At 35.5% G+C, this 21,140-nt stretch overlaps 1 protein-coding gene across 10 annotated transcripts; it reads left to right on the forward strand.

Moving 5' to 3' along the window:
* The first annotated feature begins 13 nt into the window (after positions 1-13).
* On the forward strand, positions 14-21,123 carry ZNF207 (zinc finger protein 207). 10 transcript variants are annotated; one of them, XR_014491389.1, is made up of 15 exons: positions 14-179; positions 1,626-1,752; positions 2,737-2,875; positions 4,678-4,848; positions 5,436-5,511; positions 6,350-6,450; positions 8,176-8,336; positions 9,539-9,628; positions 10,597-10,839; positions 11,256-11,418; positions 11,547-11,730; positions 11,947-12,027; positions 14,730-14,784; positions 18,193-18,256; positions 20,863-21,123. XR_014491389.1 is itself a non-coding variant. In XM_083354152.1 (12 exons), the coding sequence occupies exons 1-11, from the start codon at positions 139-141 to the stop codon at positions 11,705-11,707; spliced, it is 1,473 nt and encodes a 490-aa protein (XP_083210278.1). In that variant the 5' UTR covers positions 14-138; the 3' UTR covers positions 11,708-11,730; positions 11,947-12,389. The 10 variants fall into 10 exon arrangements, 5 of the variants coding, with proteins under 5 accessions (XP_083210278.1, XP_083210276.1, XP_083210279.1 ...); XR_014491386.1 differs by having other exon boundaries at positions 11,547-12,027; positions 14,730-17,520; positions 18,190-18,256; XR_014491387.1 differs by having other exon boundaries at positions 11,547-12,027.
* Positions 21,124-21,140: the final 17 nt, after the last annotated feature.

Below are 21,140 nucleotides of genomic sequence, written 5' to 3' on the forward strand. Positions count from 1 at the left end.
AGGGATTCGGCGGAGGAGCGGCCATTTTATGCCTGGCTGAGAAGCGGGGAAGAGGGGACTTCGCGCGGTCGGCGGTCGTGCTCCGTCACATTCGCTGTTTTTGGACGTGTTTGCCGGCTGAGCCGTTGCCTTTCCGCCATGGGTCGGAAGAAGAAGAAGCAGCTAAAGCCTTGGTGCTGGTATCCTTTTCTAGGCGGAGGAGAGCCGCCGCCGCCGCCTCTCGTTTCAGATGGGGAGGGAGGGCCGACTGGCCTGCTTCGGTAGCGGCCTCTTTCCTCTGGTGTTGGAACGCCTCGGCGGCCTGCTTTGTTGAGAGGAGGGGGCGACGGCAGGAAAGACGTTTCAAAAAAGCTCCCGCTTTTCACTGCCGTATAATAGCGGTGCGGATTTCTTCGCTCCAGAGCCGGAGCCTTAAAGAGCTTCAGAGCTGCCGCCTGATGGGATTCACGCCCCACCCCCTTTGTTCCTGCACCATTTGGCAAATTAGAAATTGTAGACCTGTATTCAAGAGAAAATAGGTTATATTGTGTGTGTGTGTGTGTGTGTGCGCGCGCCTTTTTATTCAGCAGCATATCCGTTCTTACAGTATGGGCTTATGCCGTCGCTAACCTTACACCCTGCGACTATTTGCCCTAATATTTATGGATACAAAAGGCATATTTTGTTAAATTATGGATATCGTGCTGGTGTAGTAAGCCGAAAGTGTAGCCTGCTTTTGCTGTATGTTTGCCAGATACCTAGGTTTTATTTCCCTTTGCCTCTCGGTAGCTTAAGTTGAGAAAGTGGCATGACTTATATTATTGGATAGTTTTGTTCTTACTTTGTGGTGGCTTTACACAAACACACTTTATATGCTATCCATTTCCCAGATAAGGTGACTCTTGAATGGCTAACTGTAACTATATAAGCTAACTATGTAACTATATAAGCTGACTGTCCACTTTTTTTTCAAAAAAGCAAAACCAACAGTACAGTTGAACAGGTTGAGAAACAATACTGTTACTTCTGTGTGTTCAGAGAGTCAGCATGGCTTTCCCTTATCCCAAACTCAGTATGGGCAAAGAACATATGTGCGAAATAGTATTGTAAAGTGTAAACAGTGCTTGGCTATTCACATAAAAAATAGTGGGGTTCTAACCTTGAAAATTCCTCATCCTATCATTTAACATGGGAGTTATAATCACTTTATACACCTTTAGCCTGGATGATTGAGTCTTCATTGACACATTGCAAGCCATTTTGGGGGAGAAACCCCTGAAGTTGATTTGGCAAGAGTTGGTGCATTCTAACAACTCTCTACCTCTGCCTAACCACTTTTGCTCTGACTGATGAAGTTGCTTGAATGAGCAGTGAAACATCTTAGATTAACAAAGTTTGGTCTAGTTGCCACAATTCAACCTTTAGAATCACTTTATAAGTTAGTAACTGCTGGATGCTTTGTAAGTTGCCTTTCCTGATGAGAGAATATATCAGATTTGTGAAATCCTGACTTACAAAAGTATTTGAAATTTAATTGGAAATGGGTTACCTTTATAGCTTTCTTTAAAACTGATTATAGCAATGTTGATTAACACATTGGTTTAAGTTTAACTCATATGTTTGACTTCTTTAACAATGTGGAATAGGTATTGTAACAGAGATTTTGATGATGAGAAAATTCTTATTCAGCACCAAAAAGCAAAGCACTTTAAATGCCATATATGTCATAAGAAACTGTATACTGGGCCTGGTTTAGCTATACACTGTATGCAGGTAAGTACCATAACATACCCACATATATAGAATTATTTGTGTTATTGTTTATATATCCTTTTGTTTTATAATCTTTACATTTTTAAGAAAATGAAAGCTTTAGTAATTTGTTATTCACAAATGCCTTCGATGTACAAGTAGTCCTTGACTTTTGACTGTAATAGAACCCAGAGTTTGTGTCTTAGGTCATGCTGGTTGTTAAGTGGGTCATGTGGCCCATCTGATTCTATATTTTTTGCAATGGATTATTAAGCAGCTTACCATGATTGTTAAATAAACCCATTGTCCACAGTGGGCATTTTTTGTCAGAAATTGGAAGTAAATGCCAAACATCCAAAATATGATCACATGAATGGAGCATTAGCAGAACTTCAAATCAAGATCGTATGTACCTTTTGGGAGTTCATCACAACAGCAGCTAGTTATAAGTCGAAGATTACCCACTTTATAAGAATGACTGCATCAGTAGAAGATTGGAGTTATTTGATCAGAAAATAAGCAGAATTGATAATAGGTATACATGGAGAGGTGTCACCTAATGTTTTGAGGGTATCCATTAATAAAAGTGAAAGACAAGTTATGTAGAACGTTCCATGCTGGCATGATTTGGTACCTGTAGATTCTGTTTTTTTTTTTTAGAATGTGGTGGTCCAAGCATTTTTGAATTGATTTGCAGATTTCCAGAATTGTTCACGAAAACAGAAGCTAGAATATTCAGATCCCAGTTGAAAAAGATTTGAAAACACCAAAAGTGTTGGTGTGTTTGTTCTGTTGATAGCAGCTTAAGGAAGCTATGGCTCTTCCTGGTGTTATGTAGTAGCTAAACCAGGAAAAGGTTATCTTTTAATTTTTAACATTAAATTAAGATACTGTGATTGAATCTGGTAAGCTTCATAGCTAAATGGACATCTAAACTTAAAGCTCTATAGTTATAGTCTCTAATATACGTCCTGTTTAGGTTAGCTTGGATTTCTCTTTTTTAAGGTACATAAGGAAACAATTGATGCTGTTCCAAATGCAATACCAGGAAGAACTGATATTGAACTGGAAATATATGGTATGGAAGGCATTCCTGAAAAAGACATGGATGAAAGGAGAAGGCTGCTTGAACAAAAAACTCAAGGTAAATGGAAGCACTAACATATTTTTACTGAACCTTTGCAGTGTGATCCCTGTTTGATTAGGCAGACCATTCAGTCTCATTGTATTTGTAGTTGTGTTGCTGCATCATATTCAAAAACATCTACATGGAAAATGTAGAAATTGATATGAATAATAGTCATGGATTGACATGGATAATGTTGAAAATAGTATTGATTATACCTGGAGTGATATTACAATAATTTATATATTTTAAAATTCTCAGTGCTTACAATAGTAAAGCATTAAAAGTATATGACATAAAATTTGTCTCAGTTGCCACCCTCCAATTAAAACTAATTCTTTTAAAACTAATTCTGTAGTGGAAAATCATTTTTATCAATTTACTGAAGGATAAAAGAATGAAAGTTAATCCGATCTTATGAGGCAAGCTTATCACTAATTAAATTATAAATTTAAGTTGGCAAAACTTTATTGAATCTGGATTGGGATAAGATTTATTTATTTATTTATTCATTTATTCATTTATTTATTTATTAATGGGACTTATATCCTGCCCTATCTCCCGAAGGACTCAGGCGGCTAACAACAACAAAAATTAAAGGTCTCTGTACAGTAAATTAAAATTAAAAATTGAAATAAATTAAAGATTAGAGTTAAAATTGTAAACATAATTAAAATCCCTGTCAGTCCAGGTGGAAAAGGAGTGTTTTGAGGCCGCGGCGAAAGGACTGGAGATCTTGGGCCATCCGAAGCTCAGGGGGGAGCTGGTTCCACAGGGCTGGCGCTCCCACAGAGAAGGCTCTTCCCCTGGGGGTCGCAAGCCGACATTGTCTAGCCGACGGTACCCTGAGGAGGCCTTCTCTGTGTGAGCGTACTGGGCGATGGGAATTCGTTCCTGGCAGCAGATGGTCCTGCAAGTATCCCGGGCCTAAGCCATGTAGGATAAGCTTCATTTTAAAATGGAGGCATCAATAACCTCTGCTTTGCTGATGATACTACCCCTCATAGCTGAAAATGCAAAGTTTCTACAAGTTCTAATAATAAAAATGAAGGAGCCCAGTGGAAAAAAGGGACTAAGATTAAATATAAAGAAGATGAAACTAATGACCACAGGTAGAACGACCAACCTTAGAAATGGCAATGAAGATATCAGAGTGGTGAATAGTTTCTGCCTTTTAAGATCGACAAATAGTGAAGAAATTTGCTTCAGACTTGCACTTGGTAGAGCAGCTATGAAGACCATAGATAAGATATTCAAATGCTATGAAATGCCTATACCTACAAAGAACTAAATAGTGCAAGCAATGATATTCCCTATAACGCTCTACGGAAGCAAAAGTTTGACTTGAAGGATAGGAAGTGTATTGTGTGTCGGTGTTGGTGACCAAGTTCAAATTATCGTACTTTGGACATAATTCTTTGAAGAAGGCTGTAATGCAGACAGAGGTGAAAGAGAAGATGACCAACAGCAAAATGGGTGGATTCAGTTACAGTGGTGATGAATGCCCTGTTGGAAAACAGGTTTACGTTCTCTGCAGCTTTATTTGCTGCCCACATGGAATAACTCACCAGAAAATGGGCATAGTAGATGTTTAGTAAGTATGTACTGGTTTTGATTTCACCAACAGATGCGTTGGGCTGATTTTGCTGTGAAATGGGGGGAAACAAGTATTTAAATGGTTTTGAAAAGAATCTTGCTCAAAATGTTTGTGATTATTTTTTTCTTTTGTGCAGGAATATCTTACAACATAGAAATACGATAATTAAAAAGAAGGGTTACTTTTTGTGACACAGCATTAACCTGAATGTTGAAACTTTTAGCAGAAAGCCAGAAAAAGAAACAACAAGATGATTCTGATGAATATGATGATGATGAGTCTTCAGCTTCCACCTCATTTCAAGCACAGCCTGTGCAGCCACAGCAGGGATATATACCACCAATGGCACAGCCAGGTTTACCTCCTGTGCCAGGTGCACCCGGAATTCCTCCAGGTAGTTATACAGATAGAAGTAATTACGTCAGCTTTAGAATTTTTTTTACTAATATGAAAGACTTTAATAGAATATTATTTTGAATCAGCATGGTAATGTTTCACTGTATTTTAGCTATGTTAATCATTTTCTTACTTAACATATAAGAACCAGAAAATGTTCAGTGGGGCTTAAGCCTAAATTAGAGAAGTAATGTCTTTTGCTTCCATCTGTCCTCAGAGACTCTTCTAGCTTTTTTAAAAGTTCTCAATGTGATCATAAAATTGAAAAAATAGGTATTTTATCTTGCAAGACGTTTGATTTGGTTGCTGCAAAGCATGTTAACGTGGTCCGTGGACATTCCCTTAATTTTTGGAATTGGACTGTCTTTACAGAGCGGTATCTGAGCATGGTAAAATACAGGGAACCAGATCTGAAGGGTAGTTTAACACTAGAAAACCTAATGATGAAATCCAGTGGGTTGTAGTAATTGTTTGTTTTCCATGGCTTCATACGTTAAAGAAAATGGTCAAGAGTTTCACATAATGTTTATCCACTAAAAAAATTGAGACTATTCATTTTCAGTTAATATACATTCTGACTTCTAGGTATACCACCATTAATGGCAGGTGTTCCACCAATGATTCCAGGAATGCCTCCAGTCATGCCTGGAATGCCACCTGGGTAAGTGTGATTGATGTTTAGGCAACGGCACGCTTTATGCTTTCATTTGACTTCCTTTACCTGTGGGGCTTTGTGTTTACAAGCTGCACTATTAGTGATTTGGCAGTCCTGTCCTAACTTGTCAGGACATCCCTTTTTTATTCTTTCAGGAATGCTCAGTAATGTTTTCCAATGGAGTTTTTCTAACTGCTAAAACTTTGACAGTATTTTGAGTTGTAAGTGAGATTAATAGGGGATAGCCACTCATCTCCTGTGTTACTGGGTTCTGTCATTACCTAGAAGAGAATGGGAAGGACGCTGAAATCAAGTGAAGAAGTAGGTAGACAATTATTTCTTACATTTTTAACTCAAAATACTGGCTTTTGCAGGCATAAGTACTTTTTTATTTATTGCGATTTTTTTTATCCCACCTTTAATATTTTATAAATAATCCAAGGGAATTATTATTTATAGAGCTTCTTCCTCCTGTTTTCCCCACAGCAACAACCCTGTGAGGTGGGTTGGGCTGAGAAAGAAAGTGACTGGCCCAAAGTCACACAGATGGCTTTCAGGCCTAAGGCAGGACTAGAATTCATGGTCTTCTGGTTTCTAGGCCAGCACATGAACTCGACCAAACTGGAGCATGTATAGGTTGCTTCGTTCTATCTTTTTCCTTCCCAAAAAGAGTTGGATTATGATAGCTCTACTGCTTGTGTTTTGAATTAAGGCAGGAAGGTGTGCTAAAAGTCTGATGTAGCCAAAGTTATTTGAAGGCAGGTATTTACATTGCTCAGCTGGTAAAAATCCTCAGAGCGCCATTCTTTTTGAGAGGCCTCATCGGAGTCTTTCAATTTTACAGGATGATGCCAATGGGTGGGATGATGCCTCCGGGACCAGGAATCCCACCTCTCATGCCTGGTATGCCACCAGGTAGGTCAGGAATGACGAATCCCTATTGTGGTGAGAGTTATTTTAATTTTTTCAATTGGATCTAAGGTTGCTACAGTTCTGGGATAAAAGACAGGGACAGAGAGCAGCCGTTCATGGGAATTAGAGGGTGCACAGGAACGAAAATGTCTTAAGTGCAGACAATGGCGACTGCAGACAGGAGCTTTTTCCATCCTGCTCTTGTCGACTGATAAATTTCTATTAACCCATAAGCTGCATTTTTGATTGAAACATGAAAGCCCTTTTGGCTGACGACTTTGGAATAGTTCCGAAAGAGCCTATATTAAATGTTGATGTTCAAGTTAATTTGATCCTTTAACAATGGTTTTTTAAAAAATTTGCTTCCAAGAATGTGCTATTAATATAAGGAGTAGTTTCTACATGCATTTCTCTATGACATTTCTCTATAAAATGTTTTTGGGAATTCTTATCACTGCTTGAATTGTTTAATAGTTGTGTATATTTATATACTTTATTGTTTACTCAATTTGTCTTTTATGTTACTTATTTTTATTTGGGTAATATTGTAAGCCATTGTAATATACAAGTAGTTTCAGCATGTTCTCAGAATTTAAAATAGATGCATCTTTAACCATCCAGTGAAAGAATAATAACATTGTTTGCAAGGAATTAGAAAATGTGATAGATTCTCACCCTGGGAATGGTTTGGCCCTTGAGGCCTAAAAATATTTTATATAAATAAATGTTATCTCCAAATGTTATTTTCTAATAAATAAAATATTACAGTTTTTCAATGATTAAATTAAAATTGATATGTTAAGAACATTCCTTAAAACAGAATCGGAGTCTAAATCCCAGTGTCAGAATCCATTTATATCACATTCATAAATGTATGTTTAAAACATTATCCCCCCCCCCCCATGGATTCTGCCATCTCCCGAGGAAGGAGGAGCGCATGTGGATTCAGCCTGCCTTAGGTTATACTTCAAAGACCAAGGGAAACCTTTTGAACTGGGGGAACAAAAGAGAGGGTTAGAGAAGAAGGCATCTGGCCTGTGTCTCCATTTCGTTCTGTAGAGGAAGAAGGCAATAACCATAAAGATTCGAAGTTCCTTTTTCCCACGAAAGGGATGACACGAAGTAAAATGATGGGGGGCTGACCAAATGGGGTTGAGGGAAGGGGGGTTGAACCGGGAACTCTTTATAAAGTTTCAATTTGTAAAACAAATTCCACAACCAAGCATGTCCTAGTAAAAATTCCTTTTGGACTAGAACTGACTCCAAGAGTTTTTGTTTTCCTAAGACGTGGATTGGGGTGGGTCCTGACAGTAGACAGGACTTGGTATTGTTTTACAAATTGAAACTTTATAAAGGTTCTCAAAACCTCCTTCTCCTTGTTACCAAGTAGATAGACTGATTAGTTTTACAAGCATATCAAAAATATAAAACAAAGAGACAGGATCTAATTCCAAGGTGAAATAGATGAAGGAAAATACAGTAATGAAATACATATGTGGTAAATACAATCAACATTAGGTAAATACATTATTTTTATAGGATAGCCCAATCTGTTCAATATAACAGGTCCTTAGATCAGTTGCCTTAACTATAAACCTAGCAGTTCTACTCAATCTAAACATTAACAAGTATATCTCTGCATTTAATGCTTCTTTGTCTGATGTGTTAGCCCTCTGACGGAAGGTCAGTGTTTGTGATCTTGACTGCGGTATTAATAAAATCCTCACCAAAGCATAATCAGAAATAATTATGCTACAGGTATGCCGCCACCTGTTGGTCCTCGTCCTGGAATGCCTCCAATGACACAAGCCCAGCCTGTGACTAGTCCGGGCGTTCTTAATAGACCTCCAGCTCCTGTCATTGCAGCACCAACTCCCCAACCACCAGTTACCAAACCATTATTTCCTAGTGCCGGACAAGTAAGTTTTTAAAAATCTAATTACCAAAAAGCTTCAGTGTGTTAATTTTCTTTCTTTTCATATATGTTGAAATAGTGAATTACGGTTCAAAAACAGTGGTGTGTTAAAATTGCCAAATGGTATTATCTCATACTTTGTATTGCATTTTATATATGCTGTATTCTTGTCAAAGTTTTCCTATTTACATCTAGGTGTTTTTTTCTGAAAAGAACATAAATACTTCTGTCAGTCCAAACTCAGAAGAGAGGGAGGGAGGGATGGTAGGTAAAGAGAATAAGTAACGTCTTCTTCAGCACATATTCAGGAAATAGTTCTAATACCCACTTAATAGCAATTTTATTATCCTTAAAAACATGTTTTGTTCTTATAAAAATGAAGAAAGCATAGGATTCTGTTCTGCATTTTTTTTATACTAACTTAAAATAAATTATATGTTGATACTGGAGAAGAAAATAGTTACATACGGTATATTAACTATTTAAAATCTAAAGTAACAATTATTTTTGCGAGTTATAGTACCAGCTCTTTAACAGAATTGAGAGTGGATGAGTTACGTCTTCCGTTTGCATTATAAATGAAGGTTTTTGTTTGTTTTTTTTAACTATGGACTTGCAAGCAGAACTTTTGAATTTCTGCAAGAGGGAGAATCTGTAGGGTTCTGTGTAGAAGGTTCACTCACAAGCTGCACCAAACAGCTGGTTTGGAGTAGTTCATGTCCAAACCAAAACACGTATGTTTGGCCTGAGAATGGAATGAAATGCTGTTATTTTCTTCCAGATAAGGATTGAAACACTGTTGTTAATAGGAAGCAGTGTTTAAAAAGGCAGGAAAGGGGCTTCAAGGGCTGATGACGTGTGTCTTGTTGGGAGCTACTGGAGGGACAAGAAGAGGCAATACACACTAGCCTTGTTCTTATCCTGTAAAACCGTCCAGAATCCTTGCTGGTATATTTTAGCCGAAGCATGGAACGACGACGGAAACATCCTGTTTTTTTTTTCTTTTTCTTGAACCACAGCCCAGCTGGAACAAGTGTGTCAGAATTTATGCGCGGTCCTTGTTTCAGGCTCAAAACAAAAGGAACGTGTTACGTGTTGTGCGCCTCCCTATTGATATACAAAAATCGGTCTGAGCTTTTCCCTCTCGGTTATTTTTATGCATTCATTTGGAGACTGTTTTACTGTTTCCTTTCTTTTGTGCTACAGATGGGGACACCTGTCACAAGCTCAAGTACAACTTCATCCAATTCAGAACTGTCAGCACCTTCTAAAGCTCTGTTTCCTAGCACAGCACAAGTACGCAGGAAGTTGCAGTTAAAAATTGCTTTGCCAATTAACCCTTTAAACCGTGAATGTATGCTTTAAAATCTTCTGCCCTAAACATTGTCAGATAATTGTGGTTTCCTGATTATGTTTAGTTGTTCAGCGCAATCTTGAGAATTCATGCATAATAATTGGGTAATAAAATAAATAAATAAATTCTACATTGTGGTTCTAAAGGGTTAAAAAGAGAGCATGAAAGCAGTTAAGTGCATTTAGTGGGCAGTGATTTACTTGATGCACGGTTCATTTTTTCTAATTTATGCTACTTTGATACATCATGTTAAATGTTAAATGCATCATGTGCTAAATCCCACCTTACCCAGTCTTGTTTTGGAGTTCAGTGATTAGTTCGAAATAATGTGCTGTTTGCTTGCCCAAAGCATTGTGTCAAATGTGAAACTTAAGAGCTCTTTTGTTGTGCATAAATAAAGCCTTTCAAGCTTGTACTTTCCCATTGAACTTAAATATAGCTTTCATGGGTTGTAGGACAGGAAAATTGAAAACTGCAAGTGAAAATTTGAGATGTCTCAGAACATCAATGTATTTTTATGCGAGGGATTATTTCAAACAAATTTAACATAAAAGTTGACATCCTGAGGTTGAGCCTTAAACGTTCTGTTTGAATACTAATTTATCTCAGCTGATATTCCTAGATTAAATTGGTTTTTATTTTGAAAAACCAAACATCTTATTGTACGGTGTATAATACACAAAATGACAGATGGAGATAGCTTGTTCCTATTTGTTCTTGACATCTCAAACTTTGCAGTATGTTTGTGTTGTAGGATTTATTTTATTTATTTTTAGTTTGCTCCTTTTTTGTGATAAAAAAGAACTTTTATTTTTGGCTTAATTTAGCTGTATCAGTATATGATAACGTTAATGAAGTTTATTTAAAAGATAATGTACTTATATTTTTAATTTTGTATTTTTAAATACAGGCTCAAGCGACTGTTCCAGGCCCAGTTGGTACAGATTTCAAACCTTTGAATAATGCACCTGCAACTTCTACAGAACCACCCAAACCTACATTCCCTGCTTACACACAATCTACAACATCTACCACTAATACAACAAATAGTACTGCAGTTAAACCTGCTACTTCTATAACAAGTAAGCCTGCTACTCTTACAACAACCAGCGCAACCAGTAAGTTGATCCATCCAGATGAGGATATATCCTTGGTAAGTTAAAGATAATTTTCCCATGCTTTTTCTCTATGATAAGATTACAACTTAAGTAAAAGTTTTCAACTTCCCATATGATTTACCATGGTTAAAGCAGCTTAATTCTCAAAGCCTATGTTTTGTAATATTTGGAGTGCCTCATTTTTGAGAGTTCAGGTGTTTTAATAACCTATATTTTAATTCCCGCTTTTATTGAGATAGCAATTAATACAGAATTTCATAAGCTGAATTTATATCCTAGAATACATATCTACTTAATATGATTTGATTACCAAAGTTTATCCATTAGAATGTCCTTGAACTATAATTAACTACAGCCATGAGAATAGTGTCTCAACTGTATCTGTGTTTCAGAATGAAGCTTATTTTGATTTTGCACTGATCAGATATCCTCCATGTGTTTCCCTTCATAGGAAGAAAGAAGAGCTCAGTTACCCAAATACCAGCGTAATCTCCCTCGACCAGGGCAGGCATCTATGGGCAATCCACCAGTTGGACCAATTGGAGGTATGATGCCACCACAGCCAGGAATTCCCCCCCAGCAACAAGGAATGAGACCACCAATCCCACCTCATGGTAATAACAAATTGAGCTGTGTTGGAAGCTCATGAAATGTATTTTAATTGTGGAATTGAGTGACATATACTAATAGCAGTATTGCTTAATGTAGATGTAACTTCATTCTTTCAAATTTTGCTTTTCAGGTCAGTATGGTGCTCATCACCAGGGCATGCCAGGGTATCTTCCTGGTGCAATGCCTCCATATGGTCAAGGGCCCCCAATGGTGCCTCCTTATCAAGGTGGACCTCCTAGACCGCCAATGGGAATGAGACCTCCTGTAATGTCGCAAGGTGGCCGCTACTGATGCTACTGCAAACGTTCTAATAGGTTTGGAGATTAAACCTTTTCTCATCTTGTGCTGTTAATATAGCCAAGCTTCCATCAATTAAAACTTCGTTGTGACTTTTAGGGGAAAAATCTTTCCACATACGAGGAACTGTTGGACATTATTTTACATGGGAAAAATTATTTAGAATAATAAAACGGAACTTTCCCTGATGTTGCAATTTATACTGTATGGCTTCTTTTTCATGTTTCATCTAGGTTTTTAGAAGTGAAGTATAGTAAATATGGTTCGTTAAATTGTGAAGGCGCTGGAATTACATGAACGTACCATCTTTAAAGGCAAGTTCTGTAACCTTATGTTGCTGTTCATAAATGATGCCTTCACAGCACTTCAAGTGCTGTTGGACTTCATGTCCCCAACAATAGTTTGGTGAGGGCTTTAACTGTTGTCATCTAGTTGTACACCTAAATCTGGATTGTGTAACCATATTTAATGTAGAGTTCCTCCTGTTCCAGGGTTTATAGAATTGACCCACTAAATTCATGTGATTTTCTGTATTGTTTAACTTCATTGTAATAAAACAAAAGAAAAAAATTGTCCTTTTATTCATGACCAGCTGTGGACATCTGCCTGAAGGTTTGTACTGATGCATGCTACGATAACTTGTCGTATAATAAATACCATACAATTCCTGATGCTACATTGATATTTCCTGAATTGTTTGATCAAGTAGAAATAGACCTGTACACTTATTAACAAGACACAGCAAATAAATTTGTCCAATTTTCTTCCTGGATTTTTAAGGGTTTGACATTCAGTTGATTAAAATTTGCTTGTCACAAGTTGTTGATATACATTGTTTTCTACGAAGTACATTTTATTGTTCAATACTTTGACTCGGGTTTCTTAAGGTAATATTTTACAAAGTTTAGGTATTAGATAATAGTGCAGTCATTGTTTATAAACTAATAGATTTGTCATAAAATCCTATTTTTAAAACAATCCTGATGTAGAGAAAGATATTGTTTAGAAATTGGAAAGTGAGGACTGGTCTATTAAAAGCTACAATACAGCTGAGGTTGTCCAATATAATATCTTCTATGATGTGATTTACTAGACTTGTGGAGGGTTAGGCCTACGTGACAGGATCATTCTGCGAAGGATACGGAATTGTATGAAATTTCAGCTGGTTCTTTAACTAGACTGATTCCCATTTATGAAACTTGACTGGAAAGTAGGAACAAAATTCTTTCCTTCAGAAGGTGGCAATGAGTGGCTGTTGACTGTCCAAATACTTTAGGCCTTAAATTGTGAATGTTCTAGTTTTATATCTGATATTAATGTGGTGAAACCTTTCCTTGCGAGCCAGACATAAGAAGACATGCTTGAGTATTCTTTATTAATTGATATTGTAAATGAAATATTTTCTTTTTTTTCTGCTCCAGTGGCAGTTATACATGTTAATACCATCAATTATTAATGTCTGAATTACTGCTAATTAGTTTTTTCAACACTATTGGTACCTATTTGAAAATTCTGACTTTGTGGTACTCACAGAGTCTTATTAATTCTCTATATATGTCTCTTTTTTCCTTAATACTCTTCATCAAATGCAGAATTGTATAATTGGCATTCTAAATATGTGTTTTTATGATTTGATCACTTATTCAAAGAAGATATAAAAATAGACAATCATGGTCACTTGGGTGTTTATTTTTTGTTTTGTTATGTTATATTTTTGCCCCATTGCAGTACCCTTTGTGTAGTTAGATATCTTAACCACCTTCCAAAGAATTTATATGGTCACATGGGTGAGAATAGCTGGTATATGTGAAGCTTGCTTTATATAGATTTTTCTATTAATGTGGCAAGCAACTCCACAGTTTAAAAACAGCTTATTAAAGAGCTATTATCTGTGAAGTTTGTGGATACATACAGGTTCGTTGGATTGTGCCATTTGTTTGCTAGTTTTCAGTTCATACGATGGTTGTAAGATTTTTCCCAAGAACCTTGCAAAATGTAATAGAAAATTTTTTTACACAATACACCAAAAATGTTTTTCTGGAAGCATGGATATCACATGAGTTCTTTGGAAACAGTCAAATAGTATCAATTGCTTAACTTAAAACTGTACTTTTAGTTATAGCATACTCTGATAAGAATTTTTATTGTTTCAGAGGTTGTATTGTTCCTTTAGCACTGCAGAAAAATTGAGTTCTGCTTGTACTGTATACTTGGCTTGTTAATACTTACTTTGTTTTCAGTGGGAGGGGACAATTTGGAGCCAGTAGATCTTTCCTTCCTCTCCCAGGAGCAGATCTGTTTGTCTCCTCCTGATTGGGAAAGGGCCACATGGTTTCTGTCAGGAAATAAGGTTGCGTTTCCTACTATAAAGTTAATAGAACAACTGCATCTTCAAGGTGTAAGCAAGGTGTTTATTTTTATTTTGGAAAATTCAGATACTCGGTAAAACTTTTTTTTAGGCGTATAAGGGCTTATTTTGTTTTCTCTGTAGCCTGGGTTCAAACAGTACAGAATATAACAGGTACCCTTTTTATTTGAAATAAAATAAATAATTCTTGGCCATAGTGAAAAAGAACTATGGGAACATAATTTTGGATTCTGATTTTATTTATATTTAAATGCATAGTCCTGGCATTTATTAATACATATCACAATTGTCTTAATAATTGTACCGGTCTAGCTACTTACATAAGTGGTATAAGTTTTTGAAAAGCAGATGGATGTTGTTCTAACATTTAAAAACTTTTATTGAATTAGTACAGAATAATCCATTGCTTACAACACCTGCTGCCAACTGTGTTACATAGCAGTTGTCAATTTTTAAGGTGAGCTCAATTGGAAATTTTTCCCCAAAGAAGTCAAAGCTGATTTATAAATTCCATGTCACATATGGACCTAAAATTTTGAGACCAAACTTTCATTTGATCACTGGAATTCTGTTACTATTGATTGCATGTACTTTTAGCCTTAATTGGATCATGTTTTTCTAAAATTTTAAATTTTCTTCTTCCTATAGCCCTGCCATAGGACAGGCTGAGGCAGAGTCTCAGTGTTGCCCTGTTCAGTCTGAGGCAAGTGGGATTTATTTTATTCATTCTAGGGGCTTTCACAGCTTTATAGCTGTTGGATATTTATGTCCCCAAACTTGCAGCAAGTTTGGTGAAGGCTCCTATGTTTAATTTAATATAGGATTTTTATAATATTTTGATGGGCTCTATATTAATATTGATATAGCATAACACTGCTGCTTTCAATTTACTATTAGCAAGAAGTCCTAACGTGGGATAAACATTTGCTGAACTAATCTCCTTGATATCCCCCTCTGAAATTTTGGTTAGCGGTGAGATTCACGAGTTCTGTTACCTGTGTTTAGTATTTTAAGAAAATGCCTATGTTACAATTTGCGTTTTCTTCATTGATACCTGTTTCTGAGACTTGGAGTAAATAATCTTTGCTGAAGCTAAATTTAGGTTACATTATTTATCATAAATATTAATGTAGAGCCTGAAGAGAAGAAAAATGTAGATATGAGTTTTGTAAGAAAAACGGGGTAAATATTTACAAGGAAACCATTTCTTTATCAGCCTTTCTTCTCAAGATAAACAATTTGCAAAATTTATATGCTCTGGAAAATAAATGTGAGCTTTTTTCAGTGTTATTTGAGTGCTTCAGTAGAAATGGCCTTACTGACTTCTTGTAAAACATGCACAATCTGTAGTTTGTTTTAAAGTAATAATGTAATTTCTGAGGAATGCTTGTAAGATTTCAAAGAAAAATTAAGAGCAACAGCTCTTGAAAGCAAATACAACTACAAAAGTTAAGACTATCCACAGAAAAATCCAGATTTTCCTGGCAGTCTCTTCACTTGCCCTTGCAGAGTCTCAAACTGCTCCTTAAAAATGAATTTTTTTAAAAAAGCATGGGGATTTGACATGAAAGCTCTTCTAAAGGGAAAATCTGAGAAAAGTACTGTGCTGTTGGTCATGGTTTTCCCTGATGTGGTCTTTAGAGTCCTCAAACTGCTTTTCCAGCTTCCAGTTTTTCTGCCACCTTAATAGCTACAGATATAAAGTGCTTACCTTGATGGGGTTTTAAATGTTTAAAGCTGTTGCTGTTATAATGCTTAATAGCATGGTTGGGTCCCTGTTATTTTGCTCACAGGTATCCAGAGGCATCTGTGATTTCTTCTAAAATTCTGGACAGATTAATTTTGGAGATTTTCCATACGATTTTGTCAGCTCAGTACCAATTGCATTCAAATTGTTCAGTGTTTAACACACAAACCATAATAGTTTAGATTAAAAACTATAAGGTAAAATAAAATGAACAGTTTTTATATGTTTTGAAACCTCTATTCGGTTTAATATTCATATGATAACCTAATGTTTTATTGAAATAGTAGTGTTGAACTCATAGCTTTTGTTAATTCAGTTCATAAGAAGAATAGCCAGTATGTTATAATGCCTTTTTTGTCTTCATATCATAACATAAATATAGGTTATAAGTATGTCTCTTGATCTAAATGTATTAGCTTATAATGTCATTACTAGATAAATAGGGAAAGCAAAAATGTGTCATTAACACTGAATGTCTTCATCCACATTAGGTCTGTTTTATTACACACCACTGACTTTCTAGCCTAAGCCTTTGCTTTCAAGTAGCGTTCATAGTTATAATAGTATGGATAAATGCTTCTTGTTGAGCACCTTTGACTATTTTAATCACAATATAACCAGGAATTACCACCTTGACATCTTTGGATTCATTCATTCTGATCATTGAAAATAAATGTTCTACCAATTCTGTGAACAAATATCGCCACAGAATTTCAAAATATTACCCAAACTCTTCTGAAAAAGCAGTCTGTGGTTTGTGTTGACTAGCAATTCAAAGAGAAGGTGCCACCAATTCCCACATTGTACATTTCCTTTCTCAATTTCCCTGTAAGAGTTCTAGTTTTGAGTTGTTTCTTTTCAAAGTTTAAGCAGTGGTTTCAGAGTTCTAGGAGGACAACTGTAGAGTGAAAATGTATGCATGTATTGATGCATGCATAGTTAGAATGCTGTTTTAATCCAACCTAATAATCTGATGTCACAAATAATGCTGTTGTATTGATGATGCTTGTGTTTATGTGAAACAGTAGAAATCCATTATATTATGCTACAAAACATAGCTTTGCTTGGGTTGGACTGTTGCTGCCGGAATGCAATGCTTATCTTGTCTAAATCTAAAAAGATACCTCAAATAATTTATAATTAGACCAATAGCCTGAGTATATTATAAGTTAATTTAACTAACAACCCTATTTAGCAAGCAACAGTTTGACTAATGTAACATGGTTCTTTGATTTTGGCCATTTTCATTATTTTAACCTAGGTTTAACAGAAGCACATAATTGGTATTAAAATTGCATGTCCGTACATCATTGGATTGATTTGCATTACAATAATCAGTTATTTCCCAAGTGAAAAATATTTTATATAATTAAAATGTTATATATAAATGTGATACACAATTTATAAGAAACTATAAAGTTGCTTCTAAAGTATTTATTGCACTGAATAGCATTAAAAGATATCAGATCTTGCTGTATGAAATATATTAATGATGTCTCAGCTACAAAAATATCCAAGCAATTATGAATGGAATAAAAGAATTGAGTATTACTGAAATAGAGAAACCTTGTATTCTACTTCATATTTTTACAAGGAAGTTTGGTATTACATTTCAGCTCTGAGACCTGAAGATTTGGACTTACTGTACTCTGTTGTGAAGTTAAAGCCAATTTGTAGGCTTGTTTTGTGTTTGTGAGTTTTTTTCATTCATTATCGAGAGAAATTCAGTTACAAGATATGTGCTGGCCTTGAAATTTGTGTTCAAGACACATTGTCAGTTAATTTTTATTTTTAAATTAAAGTCACTGCACTACTGCCATGCCTGCTAGGAAAATACATATTTATGTCAGAAATATGTTGATGGACAGTGTAGTTATAATGCAGATAAGGAATTTCATTATCGGTAAAGTCACTAATAGCTTTTGCTGACAGTTCTTAAACATTGGCATGTTCTTGCCAAACGTTCCTTTCAAAATTTTGTATTTGGCATAATATGGGCTGAATGTTTGGAGTGAAGTATAAATTAGGTTGAATCTTAGAAATGGACATCCTTTTAGGTCAAATTCAACTAGTGATTCTGTTTTTATTCTGCACAAACACAACCCATTCTTGAGTGTTTAAATGTTCCATGTATATGTTAGAACTGACAGAAAAACACAGTCTTCACTGAAGCTCTTAAAAGATTTCCACATCATAGCACAACAACCATTTAACAGTCAAGTGTTTAACTGGCTAATTAATCATGAGGATTTTTTAAAATTCAAATAAGCATAAAACCTGGGGTTTGATTTTTACAATTTAAACTTAAATCATGATATAAGCTCCTTTTTATTTAATATAATTTGTGTTTTTGTTGACTAGCAGCAGAATTTCAGCATTTGCTTCTTACTGGTAGAGAAGAAAAAATCCCACAGCACTGCCAGTACAGGTTAGTTTAATCTGTAAGTACCGTGATGTTTGTTTGAAATCCTGTACTACAAATAATATGTTAGTACACGAGGATGGAGTCACTAGTGATATTAGGAGGGAAATATCTTCCTGCATCTGAAACTAAGACACATAGACATCCATTTTAAAAGGGAGTGGGGGATTGCAAGATATATATGTGTGTGTGTGCACATTGGGTTAGTATATGGATTTATTTTAGTCAGACCTAGAGTGATGTGTACTTCTTTGAAGTTGGAAACCATTTGAGTGGAGTTGGTTGAAAAATAATCTTGTAGTTTATGGGGGGAAATGAATATGTGCCATAAACAGAAAAAGGATAAATGAAATATTCTTTCTCTTTACATACACCCACCAGCGTTATTGATGAGAAGCACATCTTTACTATGATGAGCTTTTAGTTATGAGTCACTATATTCTGAAGTCTAGGCCCCTAATTCAGAACTCTGCAGAATATAAGCAGTTCCCACTTAAATAGTTTCATCTCTCTTACAGCTGCTTCTGGGTATCTAGTTTTCTTTCAAGTAAATGTTTTTGTAGCACTGCCGTACTGAAAATGGTTTGTGTGAAGCTGTAGTTGCATCTCACTGGAATTGCATGTTTCTGTATCTTTTAATTTTCTGCTTTGTCTAGCCAACAGCCGCTTATAAAAACTGTAAATGTAGCAGCTCAAGTTATGTTTTAAGTAAGGATTATCCACAGCAGACTAGAAATACAAATTGTTCAACATGACTACACAAATGTGGGTTTTTTTCCTAAGCATTCTGTATATGTGAGAGTGTTGTTTCTTTGCATTTTTGGTCTTCTCAGTGCCATCTGTGGGATGTTTATGAAACAATGGATATTCCATAATGATGGAGTTCCTTTTTGCCAAAATCTCCACCTAGAAGCAAAGGGTTTAATAGATTTTTCTTAAAACTCGCATTGTAAAGTTAAGTCAAATATGCCAGAGTTAATATAATTTAGTTCACTTGAATTTGATTCTTACTAATTGATTATTCCTTCCATATCAGTAACATTTGCTTTGGAGTTGAATTAGAACGCAGCTGAAAATAACCATTTTCTGTTATCAGCATGGGAGATTTTTCTGTTGTGCTGGATTATATGGGGCTAAAAATTACTATGATTCTCAAAACTACCAGCTTAGAATATAGATGTATTTCAAGTATTTATTCCATATTAATAGATCGTCAAAATAGTTTCATTATAATTTTACCATAGATACATCAGCAAGATTTATTCATAATTTATGAATAAAGGCCGCCTATAGAAATGTACCCTATTTATCATCTTAGCCTAGATGTGAAGACAGTACAATTTTTGAGGATATAGTCACAGTACTGATGTGATCACCATTATCAGCAAGCTATACTTAGCACTGTATTTACTTATCTAAGTATCGTGTCCAAAATTCCCTAAGATAGAGAATATACACAAAATAGAGGGAAAATTTGTTTTAAACCCAGAATAAATTATGTTCCAAGGGAGTTCTGTTGAATTGTTTCGGATCTGCTGTTTCAGAAGAATCAAAAGCTCCAGTCTTCCCAGCACCTTCTGCCTTTGCTTTCATTAACCATTGCTGTTGCCAGTGTCTCAGCACAAAATATCCCACTGGCTGGTTTGCCCTTGTTGATTCCCCACAACCCCCACCCCCCCACCCCCCGGTCTCCCTAATTCAGCTACTGTTATCCTTGGCTTTTTCCTTTACCTCCCATAATTCATTTCTGCTCAGATCAAAACAGCTCCATTTTGTTCCAGGTATATAACATTCAAATATATATATATTTCCATTTAATCACAAAATCCGAAATCAACTGCAGCATTCCATGCATGAAAGATGTTGCATATCCCTGTTAAGATTTAGCTACTTTTACTCTGATGGAGGAGAAAAGAAATATCGAAAAACAGTCATTGATATTACCCTTTTAATATGAATCTCCCGAGATATTGTTAAATTACTATCTTTCTGAGGAAATAAGAGTTCTTTTAACTAAAATATGTTACACTTTAATTAGTGTGTGAATCCATGTACTACCTTGGTGGTGCAGTTGTCATCAGAATCTCATTATATGGATACCTGTATTGATTACAGAATGTAAAATAGTGCTTGCAAGTTTGCAAAATTTTTGATTGTTTAAAGGAACACCTAAATGGCAGAAGGGCAAATGGATTATGCAGTTGCACAGTTGAATGTTCATATAATTCACAAATTAATCTTGCTATTAATAATGCAGTTTCATTAGCAGCTTTTCATTTATGATTATAATGATACATCTCAAGCAATGGTACTACAAAATAAACCATATGTTAGTACTGATTAGAGTCATGCTATTTACTAGCTGTTAATAATTTTACTTAGATTTACATAACAAGCCTCCAGATTTTGAAGCAATACACACAATACATAGGTCCTTTATTTCCATTAATGTTATAAATAGTGTTGTATGAAGCAGCAGGCTTTTGTCCTTTTTTACTATTGGACTTCAGCTTTGCAGTGAGATGGTGAGATCCATCGAAATATATTGTTAGTTTGAATGTTGTAACAGATCCTCTGATCTTGTTTTGATCAAATAAATGCAACTTATATAGTCCTGCAGACACCAGCAATTCCCGAAATCAAGAGAACTCATTTCAGAACTGGGAAACTGGTAAGTATTTTTTAAAAATGCTATTTGTCAACAATAAATGTTTTACTCCTACAGCATTTGGTTGATCAGTGATGTAAAGATGGAGATGAAGTAGAAAATTAGTTTATGTATGCTCCAGTGAAGATGATTCTTATTGGTAGCATTTTCAGATGTACAGTTTGAGAATTTTATACCTTTCATTCATTAAACTTGAATCAGTTAATTCTTTGGTCTATATGT

Source organism: Vipera ursinii (assembly GCF_947247035.1).
Source record: "Vipera ursinii genome assembly, chromosome: 2".
NCBI lineage: Eukaryota > Metazoa > Chordata > Lepidosauria > Squamata > Viperidae > Vipera > Vipera ursinii.